Source organism: Fulmarus glacialis, unplaced genomic scaffold (genome assembly GCF_000690835.1).
Source record: "Fulmarus glacialis isolate BGI_N327 unplaced genomic scaffold, ASM69083v1 scaffold30642, whole genome shotgun sequence".
In the NCBI taxonomy this organism is placed as follows: Eukaryota; Metazoa; Chordata; class Aves; order Procellariiformes; family Procellariidae; genus Fulmarus; species Fulmarus glacialis.
In genome coordinates, this window is record NW_009197832.1 from 2,951 (window position 1) to 16,970 (window position 14,020).

The 14,020-nt window shown below is 42.4% G+C and overlaps 1 protein-coding gene across 1 annotated transcript in view; it reads left to right on the forward strand.

The window, feature by feature from the left end:
• Positions 1–884: 884 nt before the first annotated feature.
• Positions 885–14,020, forward strand: part of KIF9 (kinesin family member 9) — a gene marked incomplete at its 5' end in the record, with an annotated part of 24,607 nt that continues 11,471 nt past the window's right edge. The window contains 13 exons of the mRNA XM_009572696.1: positions 885–985; positions 1,605–1,770; positions 1,906–2,012; positions 2,808–3,032; positions 4,833–4,916; positions 5,037–5,129; positions 5,836–5,983; positions 6,833–6,897; positions 8,007–8,084; positions 9,474–9,542; positions 9,986–10,090; positions 12,377–12,432; positions 13,861–13,951. Of these exons, the coding sequence (XP_009570991.1) occupies positions 885–985; positions 1,605–1,770; positions 1,906–2,012; positions 2,808–3,032; positions 4,833–4,916; positions 5,037–5,129; positions 5,836–5,983; positions 6,833–6,897; positions 8,007–8,084; positions 9,474–9,542; positions 9,986–10,090; positions 12,377–12,432; positions 13,861–13,951 (1,388 nt within the window). The remainder of the gene's footprint in view (positions 986–1,604; positions 1,771–1,905; positions 2,013–2,807; positions 3,033–4,832; positions 4,917–5,036; positions 5,130–5,835; positions 5,984–6,832; positions 6,898–8,006; positions 8,085–9,473; positions 9,543–9,985; positions 10,091–12,376; positions 12,433–13,860; positions 13,952–14,020) is intronic.

Consider the following 14,020-nt stretch of genomic DNA (forward strand, 5'->3'; position numbering starts at 1 on the left):
GCATGTTCCAGGGATTGAAAAACACTCAGTGCATGTTTCTCAGGTGGGGCTTTACCCGCTGGATGTATCCCCGGAGCCCTCCTCTGGTGGATTTTAGTCAGCAGATCCTCCAGCCTTGCTGGATATTGACAGCCACTTGCTGTATTCGCACTGACCAGAAGAGCAGCACAAGAATTTCACCCGGAGTTGTCGGGCACGTGACTTTTTTTCTTCTGGAAACTTTAAGATCAGGTCTTCATTAGGAACTTTAAAATATTTTTGTGTATCAGTATGAGGAAGGAGTTACAAAGGTATGAGAAATACACGTTCAATACAGACTGTAAACAAGGTAATTGCTGCACAGAGCGTTGGAAATGTTGGCATACCAATGGGCTGCACGGCCCTTTGCAGTGTTGTTGAGCTCCTTTAGGCTTGGTTTCATCTATAACACGTCTTACTTAAAGCCTTAGAAGCTGGAAACACAGTTCTGGATGAACTGACATTACGAAACAGGAGGCTGTGTGTACCTTCACACACAGAAAACACGAGACAAAAGAAAATCCATCTCCTATTCCTGCAACTATTTTGCTTTGCAAGGCCAAGAGGAGGAAAAGCTTGTGTTGTCAAACACTAACGTGCCTGATACACACAAGAAAATCATGATCAGTAAGACCCTTCTCTTTCTACATGCTCAGTTTTCTGAGCAGAACAATGCTGGAAAGAATTTTCAGCAACTGTTTGCCCGCAGTTGCTTTTAATAAAGAATAGAAACTGCAGCTGAACATTTGTCAACACTTTATTTTTAAACTTGACTACTCTGTAGCTTGCCTTTTGATGACAAATAACATTACGTTTCATTTTAGGGAATGCAACGTTGTTGATTTTTCCTTTTTTTTCCTCTCTAGTTAGAATGGATGCAGTAGAAAAGAGAGTCCATACATTTGTGCGAGTCAAGCCAACAGCCGATTTTGCTCAAGATGTGATCAAGTTTGGGCCAGACAACAAGGTAGAGAAAAAGAAATTGCAAGTGTGAAAGGTTTGGAATTTGATTTCAGTTTTGCCTGCAGAAATGCAGAATTCTTCCATTCCTTAAGGCCATGTGTAACATTTTGGTGCATGTTGATTCATATGTTCCTGCTTGCTGTTCTCCTCTGCGCTGACAGTGGCTCGTGGTTTTGTATCAGCAAGTGTGACTATGGAAAACATACTTCTTGTGATACAGTCACTAGAGAAAACTCTCAAAAGGACTGGGACTCTGACTGATCCTTGAGGAATTCCCAGTGGTAACCACAATTCCAACCTAAGAGGTCTTCCCGTGGTACAGTCTATTTCTATCCCCCCTTATGCAAGTTTCTCCCTTCACCTTCTCTTGCTTAACTAATAATTTCCCTGGGACACAAAATCAGATACATCACTGAAAGGTAAACAGATGAGCTTAGTCACATTTCCTTTTTTTAGGGTATCTATTACCAGAAAATACCATCCAGGTCAGTAAAACAATACTGTTATTTGTGCTCCGTTTTCTACTTATCTTCAGGTCTTCACTGGGTATTTTTTTTCCAGACAATAACTGCTGAAACTCTTCATGGCTATTTAAGTTATCTTCATCTCTTTTTGGGTTTCAGAGCATAGATATATACATCAAAAAAGATGCCAAGAAAGGAGTTGTGAATAACAGGCAGACTGACTGGTCCTTTAGACTGGATGGCGTCCTTCACAATACCTCCCAGGAACTGGCTTATGAGACTGTGGCTAAGAAATTGGTGTCCGAAGCTTTAATTGGCTATAATGGTAATTTCTTGCTATTTTTATTATTTTGACAATAAGTGGAGATTTGATCTGAGAGAGAGATCCTTTTGATGTTCCATTTGAGAAATGCAGAGGTTCCCTCCTGAGTTGATTCTTTTGCGTCTGAATCTTTTCTAGGCACAATAATGTGCTATGGGCAAACGGGGGCTGGTAAGACTTACACGATGACGGGAGCAACTGCCGAGTACAAGCATCGAGGAATCATACCCCGAGCTATACAGCAGGTACTGGACCTGAATGGGAAAAGAGGCTGGAAGAAATAACAAGGACATCTCTTGTATCAGCTCCTGCCTGTACTCATAAAAGTGTTTTAACGTGGTGGATATGTTTTATGTTTTTATCTCCACCAGTCCTTTTTTTTTCCCATTGTATCTAGATGATGATCATTAGAGAAATAAAGGAGCCTGTAAAACATAGTTACTTTGTACTTGTGTTTTACTACACCGTGACCTTGTGCACTGATAATGGTGACGTTTCAGAGCATTGGGACGGTGTTGGCTTGAAACATGCTAGTTGTCGGTCCTGTTGCCGCACGTCCCTGTCCAGAGGCACACATTTACCACTGCTCTGAGGCGGCAGGTCTGCTTATCTTTAGGCAGCGATACTGCAGAACGCTCTCCACTCCCACAAAGACAGCTGACACGCACGGTGTGGGGCTGACATAACGCACGCAACCTGAAACAAAGATGGGAGGAATTCTGTAGTTAAGCTTTATTGTCGTTTGCAGAGGTTGTTCCTGTTTAATTCTACTAGCTCGCATAAGGTATTTGCTGCTTCTCAAATGTAAGCAGGCCTTCAAAAGTGTTGTTTCCAAAACTATAATTTTGAGAAATCATATTAAAACTGTTGACGTAGCCCTGTCAGCCCTCAGGCAACCACAGTGCAGAATTAGCTACACGCACACAGATCCACTTTTATCTGTTCAGAAAGTTATAAATAGCTTCTCTGGAAAGCTATAAATAGCTGATAATTCTGTTTGTGAACTAGCACCACCAATGACAAACTCTGTCTTTGTATAGGTCTTCAAAGCGACTGCACATTCCGTTGATCCATTCGTCACTGTCCGAATATCCTACCTGGAAATCTACAACGAGACCTTGTTTGACCTTCTGTCCACCATGACAAGCAATGGGACCAGTGACGTGCAGATGGCTGTAGTGGATTGCCCACAGGGTGTTTATGTGAAGGGCTTATCTATACATTCAGTTAGCCACGAGGAAGATGCTCTAAATCTCCTTTTTGAGGCAAGAAAAAACAAATATTATACTTCATCTGGTTCTTATATTTATTGGCTTAGCAGGAGGTGGGTGGCCTCCCACCCTCTTTGTTCTCTTTATGTGGGTAGAATCAGTAACTCTTGTTCTTGCAAGGAAAATGTCCCTGGCACAGAGATTCTGGAAGATCTCCATGGAGAAACCCTGTTTTTAGTGTACGCCAGAGCAAGCCAAGTGATGGAGAAAATATGTTGGGCTGAGGCCACAGAACGTAGTAGCATTGGAGATTACAGGCAGCACCAAAATAGTGAAGGCAGCCACAGAATCTGCCTTCATTTCAAAATGCTTATCTCACCGGCCGCCTCACCGGCCCCTTCAGCAGACTGAGATCCCAGACAGCCAAAAAGACTTGTTTTCATTACCCTGATTATCATGTAAGAGTGTCAGTGAGTGACTTAGTACAAAGTGTACGATATTTGGGATCCTTTTAGACCCACCAGCTGACCTACACTGGAGTTTCTTCCTGAAAAACACACCTGCCTGTCCTAGCTATGTCAATGCTACAAGAAAAGAGTCTTACCAGTCACGTCTTTGGCGGATAGTTTGGGATGGTCACAGCACAGGTACCATTAGTCAGATTCTACAGCAGGGACGTTCACGCAATGGGTTAGCTTTGTGAAAGGAGTTTGCTTACTTATGTCTGCATCCTTCTTTTACTTGTGGGTGCTTTAGTCCATGGAAAACATGAATAAATAACTGGTTCTGTATGCAGGAAGTGTATTCTTACCAGGAGCCATCTGGTGTCCTTAAAATCTTTGGCTTGCCTTTTTAATAATGGGACTGTGGTGTCCTAAGCCAGCCTCTGTGATTCTCAGGAACTCCCATTTTCTTTTTAAAGAGTAGCAGGATGATGATAATGCAGCTTAACTTGAGATCTGTTGACACAAGAAGTGCAAGTGATGCCTGGGGATCCGTTCAGGTCCTTAGATGAGTTCTGCCTGTGGTTCGAGGTTCACAGAGAAAGCTCCAGGCTTTGAGGAGGCTGCCCACTACGCTGTGACCGTTCGTCTGAGGAGTGGGGTTGACAGTATTGACCTAGAGATCTTCACCTTCATGCTTGCTCTTGGATTTACACTCCCTAGAGTGGAGCCAGTCACTGACCTTCCGGCTCTCAAAGGTTGTCGTCCTTTGAGACCTGGGCAGACCAGTCGGCTGTGGAACCTGTTGGCAAGTGCACTTCCATGCTGTAGAGCCTTCCGTTTCCTTTTCTGCCTCGCCAGCCTGGCAGCACAGCTCTGTGATAGACTGGCACTCCTAACAAGCAGTTGCAACATCATTTTCAGTGTTGCTTTCTTTTCCTGTAAGTAGGCATTACGAATTTGTGGCTATCATGTATGTGTGAGTTTTCCATGACATTTAAAGCTTGGGGAGCTCTTTGGTTTTCTAGTCATCAAGAAACTGAAACAGCCAGGGAGGGATCGCCTCTGAACGAGGCTTGCCTGACTGTTCCCCAAAAAGCTACAGATCTGTGAGCTGAGCCTTGAAAGTGCAAATGCAGATAATGTGGTCTCCAGTAAAAGGCATTATTACAGTAAACAGTGACCTTTAGCAACTGCACCGTGAAATGCTTTGAGAGGCCTTTAAGTAAGAAAGCGAGGCAAATATGGTGAGCTCCTGCTCTGACTGCTCTAACCAACTGATCAGTGTTACAGGCTCTGTAGAGTGAATATTGAACCACTGTTTATTTAACTGTGTGGATTTCTGATTTCCTTTTATTATACCAATGCAGAAATTTAAAAACAGTGTCTTCAATTTTTACTTCATTTGCAGGGTGAGACCAACAGAGTGATAGCAGAGCACACACTGAATAAGAATTCATCCAGATCCCATTGCATCTTTACTATTTATATTGAGGTAAGAGCTCCAGCAGTTCTTCTAGGGACTCAAATGGCTGAGGATCTTTACATGTCTGCTTTTTACTGTATTTCAGTTTTGTCTACTGTTCAGTACAGTTTATACTCTTTTCTCCCTCAGTCTCGTTTCAGAGTTTTCTCAGATGTCAGATGCATTAACTCTAAAATCAACTTAATAGATCTGGCAGGCTCAGAGAGACTGAGCAAGACTGGAGTAAGTAATGGAAGAAATATTTCAGTCCATGGTGAAGAGTCCAGTAATCAACACGGTGGAGGTGAAATTACAGGTTTTCCCCACAACAGAATTCAGCCTGTGATAAATAGGAGAAACTGTGACAAATTGTAAGTCACATGAACACATCAGAGGGTGCTCAGTTGTTTGCAGCTGCTATGTGTCGTTTCTAAGTCCACGTTTCTAAGTCACATATGTGACTCCCATCCTGCATGTGCCTTCCAATCTGACCCAGACTCCATTAGTTAATTTGAGCCTATCATTTCTCAAAGAACCTCTGATTTTCCTCTTTATTCCATGAGTGACCGTGCAAATCCCCCACTTCTGGTCACAGCAGGCAAACTGTTGAAACTTTCTCAGAGCATTAGGGCTCAACAACTGAAAGCTCCTCAGGTCCCATGTGACATTCTGTATTGATCAGAATAGAAATCGCATCATCCCTGTGACAAATACATAGTTTACCCTTTGGGAAGGAAAGCCAGTGGTCCTGGTAGACTCGTAATGAAAACCTGAGGTCTCTGAAAACTTGTTTTCAAACTTAAGAAAGCTCTAGATCACAAATTTATTGGGTCTGAATTAGATCCTTCACAACAAGCAGAGTTGTACCCTCAGTAAGGAATATGCTGTCTTCAGCAGTTCGTCCAGAAACACGTCTTGTGGAAGCTTTGCCTTTTGATCTTCATTACAGTCTGAAGGACAGGTTCTGAAAGAAGCCACGTACATCAACAAGTCTCTGTCCTTCCTCGAGCAAATCATCATTGCCCTGGCTGATCCTAAGAGGGACCACATCCCCTTCCGGCAGAGCAAGCTCACTCACGTTCTCAAGGACTCACTAGGTAAGAGCTGGGCATTACCACAGCCCCAAATAGTTCCTAGAAAACAGTGTTGTTTCAATGAGCATACCAAGTCCTAAGGCCATAACATATAAACACATGGAACTAATTCATTATTCAAAGGATGTCTGTTTTTCCTCATCAAATAAATCGGCAGGCGCAGGACATAGTACAAAGCCCATGCTCATCAAACCAGTAGAAATTCACAAAACCTTTGTAAGAATACTTTAAAAAACTACCACCAAAAATAACCCCCAGCATGTTACAAGCCTTTTCAGATACTCCTGCTTTAGCATCAGGCTACAGATGATAAACCCAAAGCTGTGGTGCATCGTGCATCCACAGGAAAGGCTTATGCTCTTGGAATGGAGGCTGGAGACATGAGAGGAGAAAGCAGCTGAAAACGGGCTGTAGACATTTCTGTGGAGTAACTGAAGTCATCAGAAATGAGAGTGACGTTTGAGGCATTCCGAGCACAAATCTTGTGTTGCTTTTAGAAAAGGTAGTGACTGTGTCCTGCCAGGTTCCCTGCTATTAGATTTAGGCCAAGGGCTTTTAAAATCCTCTGTTCTGGTTTTCCCAATTTCAGGCTTTCACAGTTTGTATTCCCATTTTCTTACTGCATCATCACCACATGAGAAACACATTTTACCTTTATTCTTAAGTCATTCTGTGCTACTGTGTTTCTGTACCCATGGGAACTTTAGAGGGACAGTTACAAACTGGCTCTGTTCTTTGTTGCTTCTTTTTCTCTATTTTAGTCAGCACATAGTATAATACATTCCAGAAAAGGAAAAAACAAAAAACCCCAAATTATATTATTTGCTTTTTTTAAAATTATTTTTTTCCCAGGGGGAAACTGCAACACTGTCCTAGTGGCAAATATCTGTGGGGAAGCTGTGCATGTGGAAGAGACTGTAAGTTGAACTGGTTTCTGCAGAATTAAAGTCTTGTTCCTGCTACTGTGCAGTTGGCCATAGCTAGCTTTAAAGAATAGACTCTGGAGGGTTATGGCAGGAGTCCCAGAGAAACATCCTGTCTAATTCATCTCAAACATTGGGTAGCTCATCTTATCTCCAAGGCTCAGAAAACAGATTGCTCTGGCCAATCTGCTTTGTGATGCAAACAGTCGAGTGGTAACTGGCCCAGGGGGAAAACAAGAGCTTGAAATAGAGCAGGCACAAGGAGCTAAAATCTAAGCACACTGCATAGTGTTAATTACTATTGTTGGTTCAACTCTATGAATGTGTTTGAATGGTACATCGCATAATGAGGTCGATGGAATTGCACCAGTTCACATCAGAGCAGAGCTGGCTTTCAACTGGTTCAGGAATCAGGACTAACCTCCTAACAGTAAGGTTTTTTTAACCTGTGAAATAATGAAATTGGGGAAAGTCTTACTCTGTGAACCGAATCAACTTAACCACATCTGTAACACAGTGAAGGGAATCACTTTGCTCTTTGCCAAGAAAATTTTATGTAGCAAAAAAATGTAAACACAGACACCTTTTGTGCAGTTGTCTTCAAAGCAGTGTGTTGTTTTTATCATCTCCTGTTTGTGTTCTGATAATGCCTAGAAACATGTGATATTACTGAGGAAATAGCTGCTATACTTTGCATCAAGAGGAGGATTTTCATGCTGCAGGGGCTTACTCTCAAGATACCACAATTGCAGGAATTAAGCTTGAAGGCCATTGATGTGTGATTTGGAGTTTTTAGGGTGTAAGTGTTATTTTGATGAGAAATGGGAGTGGTTATTTTTGAGATCACAGCTCTGGTACACAAAGAGCTGTCCACATGCAGAACAGAAGAGACAAAGACATTATCTGAAGCTGGCTAATCACATAGAAACCAGTGAGCACTAGAAGATACACTCCTGGTTTGAGAAATACTGTACTGCTCCCTGCAGTTAGATAGCTTTTGTATTTCTCTGTTCTGGGACCTGATATGAACAAGTAGTAACAGATTATGAAAATTATATCTGTGCCAATATCTCTTTCAGTTACTTAAAAACCATGTTTTTCAGTTGTCTTCTCTTCGTTTTGCTACCAGAATGAAATGGATCACAACAGAGCCAGTCATCAATGAGACATATGACCGAGAGGTATGTAGAGAAGGGGAATGGAAGAAGGCATATTTTCTCAGGTTCATTAACATTTAGGATAATGACCTTAAAAACCAGAGGGAGATTCAATAGTTTAATGAATTACCACTCATCAGCCAAGCTGACACTTGCTGAATTTAGGTATGTGATAAAAAAAAAATGAATTAGTGTTAAACTTCTTTCATTGGTATTTAATTACAGTTACATTGAGTATGCTACAGGGTACAGTCATGCAGATGGTCACGTCTTCCCTGACACGTGGTAATTCTTTCAACTGCATACGTAAGAGTCCTTAATTTTTCTGATAAGATTCACCTCTTAACAGAGATATTACGTTGTGGACTAATCCCCTGGTATGTGGGGAAATCATCTCCGGTTCTACCTGCAGCTTTACACAGCATTATCCCCGTTGCTGCTAGTAATGTAACATTTTTGCCACAATTACAAAACTTGTTTAAACAAGGAAATAACTTAAAGAAAATGATGGTAGTATTTTAGATGTCCTGAGTGCCCTTTCGCAGCTGAAACAGAGCTGGAAGCAGTAAATGATCTATGAATTATTGATAGCCCAGAGAACAAGTTTAGAATTATCTGATCTGTAACATATGTGGTGTGTGAGAACCCTGCTGTATTTCATGGTCTGATCTCACTGGCAAGCAGGGAAACAGCTGGGGAGTCTGCTCCAACAGCTTCCAGAAGAAGCTGTGCAACAAACTGTCTTTTCCACTTCAGTGCCTTTCATTTTTGTTGAGATTTGTGGAGTGGAAAAGAGTAGCCAAAAGAGTAGTGTTTAAGGAAGCTATTGTGCTTTGATGCTCAACAGGCAACTTAAAAAGCAGCTCAGTATCCAGTTCTCACTGAATCCCAAGGAGATTTGTGTACCCGCACCTTTCTGGAAATACATTCTAAATAGTGAATGCTTGAAGATATTCCATATTATGGAGACATTCAATCAAATGCACCACAGGAGACTCCCGTCTCTATTAAAGTTAATGTCAGAATTCCTACTGAGTTCAGTAAGGGTCAGAGTGGAAACCTGCATACTTCTTTGCTTTCAAGATAATATCTCATAGTCCAGAACTTGATGGCCCCTACAGTACCAGATCAGGAAAGCATCAAATTAAAAAACAGGTGGTCCTCCTTTTGATGGCTTAGGCTGACTCTGCAGGCAGTACACCCAGGACACAACAGAAGCTGTCCTGTTGGAAGCTAATCAAAGGCAAAGTGATTTCCAGACTCGCTACTTCACTGATGCAAACCTGACAGCAAACCCTGGGGGAGCTGGTACACAGCTGTGATGTTCTCTAGCAGCCAGATTAACGCTGCTTTTCAGCAGTTTTTTCCCCAATAGCATTTGGTCATTTGCTCACCCTTTTGTTTTCCTGTTAGGGGACAGTGAAGGCTTTGGAGAAGGAGATTATTCTTCTGAAGCAGGAACTGGCCATGCATGACAGCTTGGTAAGGAATAGGCTGCACTGTCTTAGACGGGACCTAGTTAAGGCTTTGCCATGACCTTTGTTTTACAGCAGGATCAGTTAACTCAGTGTCCAGTGTGACTGTATTCTTCTTTCTGCTTCGAGCACTGGCTTTCTGTTTAGGCAAAGATCTGAAGATCCCATGCAGTGAGGCTGTGTGTAGCTTCAGTCCTCATGCACTGTAGATGGTTTTTTCAGACTCTTGAAGCCCTTCTCTTATTTGATTGAAATGTGAAGGGGAGTGCATTGATTTCAGCATGCTCCCAAGTCCCATGTCCTGTCAACTCAGATGATGAGAAGTGGCAATCAGAAATTAAACATAAGGCTGCCCTGGGCACAGTGGAGCAATGTCAGGTGTTTGCGAGACTAGTACTTGCTTAGCTTTTTGTAATTCACTGATACTCAGTTGTTCACCTTTTTTCTTAGGTAAATCGTTCTTTGGTGACTTACGACCCTCTGACTGACATCCAGATAGCAGAGATTAAGTCTCAAGTCCATAAATACCTAAAAGGAGCCATTGATGAAATTGATGTAAGTAGCTTTCTAGTGGAGAAGGACTTATATACTGTTTCCATCCCATTTTACTCCAAGACAGAAGCAATAAAATGTCTTCTGAAGAGGCTGTCTTTAACGCAAAAAGTGCGACAGAATTGTAATTTCATTTTTTTGCATGTCTCCTTGTTTTCATACCATTTTTGCTTTTTTGGAAGCTTGAGGAGACTTTTCCTCAGTCCTGAAACACTTTGAATGGGTTTATTTAGAACTTCTTTAAAAATTTTGCCCTGCCAATGTCAAACTAAGTCTTTGCAAGGTGTGTTGCCAAAATATGTTCAGTCTCTTAGAGACAGGTTTATTAGAATGATAGAGTCATAGAATCATAGAGTCATAGAATCATAGAATCATAGAATTTTGGGTTGGAAGGGACCTTAAAGATCATCTAGTTCCCAACCCCCTGCCATGGGCAAGGACACCTACCACTAGACCAGGTTGCTCAAAGCCCCATCCAACCTGGCCTCGAACACTTCCAGGGATGGGGCATCCACAGCTTCTCTGGGCTTCTCTGGACTGATCCAGTCCCTCACTACCCTCATAGTGAAGAATTTCTTCCTTATATCTATTCTAAATCTACCCTCTTTCAGTTTAAAGCCATTACCCCTTGTCCTATCACTACATGCCCTTCTAAAAAGTCCCTCTCCAGCTTTCTTGTAGGCCCCCTTCAGGTATTGGAAGGCCGCAATAAGGTCTCCCCAGAGCCTTCTCTTCTCCAGGCTGAACAATCCCAAACCTCTCAGCCTGTCTTCATAGGAGAGGTACTCTGGCCCTCTGATCATCTTTGTGGCCTTCCTCTGGACTTGTTCCAACAGGTCCATGTCCTTCTTATGTTGGGGGCCCCAGAGCTGAACGCAGTACTCCAGGTGGGATCTCATGAGAGTGGAGCAGAGGGGGAGAATCACCTCCCTCGACCTGCTGGTTACTCTTCTTTTGATGCAGCCCAGGATACGGTTGGCTTTCTGGGCTGCAAGCGGACATTGCTGGGTCATGTTGAGCTTCTCATCAACCAACACCCCCAAGTCCTTCTCCTTAGGGCTGCTCTCAATCCATTCTCCGCCCAGCCTGTATTTGTGTTCTATATATACACACAAAAGTACCTGTTATTACCTGTGGAGCTCGGACACACTACATGTCTTAGCACTTCTACTTCAGTTGGGAGAAGAGAAGATAAGAGAAGAGAAGAGAAGATTAGGGCAGGGTTTCTCAACTTGAAACTATCAGTTGACTGCAAAATGATTGCAAAAAGAAACAGCAAAAGTCCTGCGTACGCAAATATTCCTGTGGGGGCAAACAGGAAAACAAACAAAATGTAAGAAAATGAAAGTAATAAATGCACACTCGGAGTTGCTGTAAGGTTTTGTTTGGTTGTGAACGGAAGCCACTGTGACAACAGTGCAGAAGTGGCTGGAAGACTGTTTTCCAAACAGTTAGATAACCCTTTAGTTTAAACGAAACACTTGAGACACTCCCTCTTATTTCATGTAATCCTTATCTTCTCTCAGAGTCCCTGTTTCCTCCCTCCAGCAGGCAGGAGAGGAGCGGAATAAGGGCTTACGTGAAGGTGTGTTTTACCTGGCCTGCAAAATGTGATGTGGGTGGGTGTGGAGCAGGGAAAGTAGAGATAGACTAAGGAGTTTCACACAGGCAAGGATGTCTTCAGTGGCACTGAAGAATCTTTTAGAAAGAGGGTCGAGAACAGAGATAGTGCATTTCACAGCTTGGTCCAGTCTCTTGGACCTTGGGAGAGCTGAGTGCAGATTCCTGCTCAGCTACAGGCTGCCCATTACTTATCTGTCCATGCCTCTGTTCATCATCTCCAAAACAGAGATAACAGCATGGCTCGACTGCACTGATTTGTTATCATGGGTTAGAGGACTAAAGATAGTGCTCTGGCAGTTCCAAGTACTCAGGCAGTCTTGGGCAGTAGTGAAAAAAGAAGTAGCATCATAATCCACAACGTCAGTAGATGCCATCTATGTAATTTGTAACATTATTGTAGAAAAGTCATTACCTTGATAGCTGTGCGCTCCATGGAATTTACCACAGTCTATCAGATTCCTCTCTCTTTAAAAATCTCCTCGGAGTGAGCAGTATATCCACCTCCAGTCTGACTCTCAAGTGCAGGATAAAGGTAACTCTCCTGCAGTGTGGATACCCAGCAAGTGGAAAGCAGAGTCCTCACAATCTGAAATATTTGAATCAGTACAGCCGACCACAGCATAGAAATGCTCACCTGTATCTTCACTGTGTACATCTCTTCCTCAGATAGTGAACATCAGGCAAGTCCAGGAGGTATTTAAGCAGTTCAAACTGATTGTAAGGTAAGAAATTGATGCATTTCACAGTAAGGTTTAGAAATTCTACCAAACTTTTGTCTGCGATATCACACTTACCATGACATTGGTGAAGAATCATTATGAAGTACAGGGAATAACTTGTAACTGAAAACACAATTCTGGACAAATTCTGCTGGCCTTTGCACAAGAAGACTATTGCCTCTAACCTTCCAGTGCTCCTAAGTCACGTGCAAGGGCTCTTGATACTAACCTTCACTGGTTAAAAAGTCTGCTTGGCAAATATACCGTCACTGAGCATAAACTGTGCAGGATCCCTGGTGATGGAGCATATCTCCATAGTGCAAGGCAGTCTAGAAACAGATCAAAAGAAAAATCAAACTCTGTAGGATGAGATGATACAAAGTGGTCTCACCACACCAGCATCTAAAAGGCATCAGCTTTACTTTTTTTTTAGGGCTCATGGCAAAGGAAGGTCACAAAGCAATTTGGAGGAGCATGATAAGAAGGCTCTGTGGCTATTTCCAGGGAGGCACTCTCTGATGTGTGGTGTGGGATGGGAGAAAGCGTGAAAGTAGCTCTTTGAAAATGTCACCAGTGGATGATGAAAGTTGTTTTTTTGGGCTGAGGGAGGGAAGATGAATGACAGGCTGGAAAAAAATTCTAAAAATGAGAACAAGCAGCTTCCATGTCATGAAATAGAAGAGAACAAAGAATAAGAGCATTAGGGCAACCCACCCACTCCCTACCCCACCTACCTTTGCAGCAATGGTCTGGCTAGGCCATAGAAGTTGCTACTCACCAGAATGACGTTGGGATATTGCTGTAAAAAATCTGCCTGCTCTCGAGAAACTTGTGTGAACACGAGTGTCTGTGTATGTCATCAGACTGGGCAGTCAGACTTTGCTGGGACCCAAGACCAAAATGGGTTTCATGGTAAAATTTTGCCTGATTATTATTTTTTAACTTGGGACTCCTTTTATTTTTCTGAAACAGTGGGCTTTAGTCTTTTTTTAACTTGCAGATTCTCTAATGATTTTCAGTCCTGTATAGTGTATTTAAGCCTACTGACAATGCTTTACTTTTTCCCTTTCACTGAAAAATCACTCAGTTTGAAAATCACTAGGTTAAAGTAAGGTAATGGAAGTGAACAGATATAATATTATTAGATCTGGACCATTAAAATGTTCTGCTAAGTATTAAAATAGCCATCAAAAAGCTTCTGTATCTAAAAGGCCTACAGGGACATCATAGAAAAAGAAAGGAAGAAGAGAGTGGAACAAGGTTACAATAGTTATGGGGAAGAATAGAAGGAGCAAGGTGGGGTGTTTTGGAATGAGATTACAGGTAAAAGATGGTTTTCTTTGGAAATCTGATATTGGCAGGTATTACAGGTTTCGACATCTGAAATAGTCCTCCTTGAACACAATGGTAAGGGGCTGTTTTCTCCCCTAGTCACCAGGAGCATGAAGTGGAGGCCAGATTACGAAGCAAGTATGCTCTGATAGACAAAAATGACTTTGCTGCTGTTGCTGCTGTTCGGAAGGTAATGCCTGCTGCTTGAGCCCTGCCCAGAATCCATCTTAGGACTGGCTCCTTTGCTGCTGGACCTTGA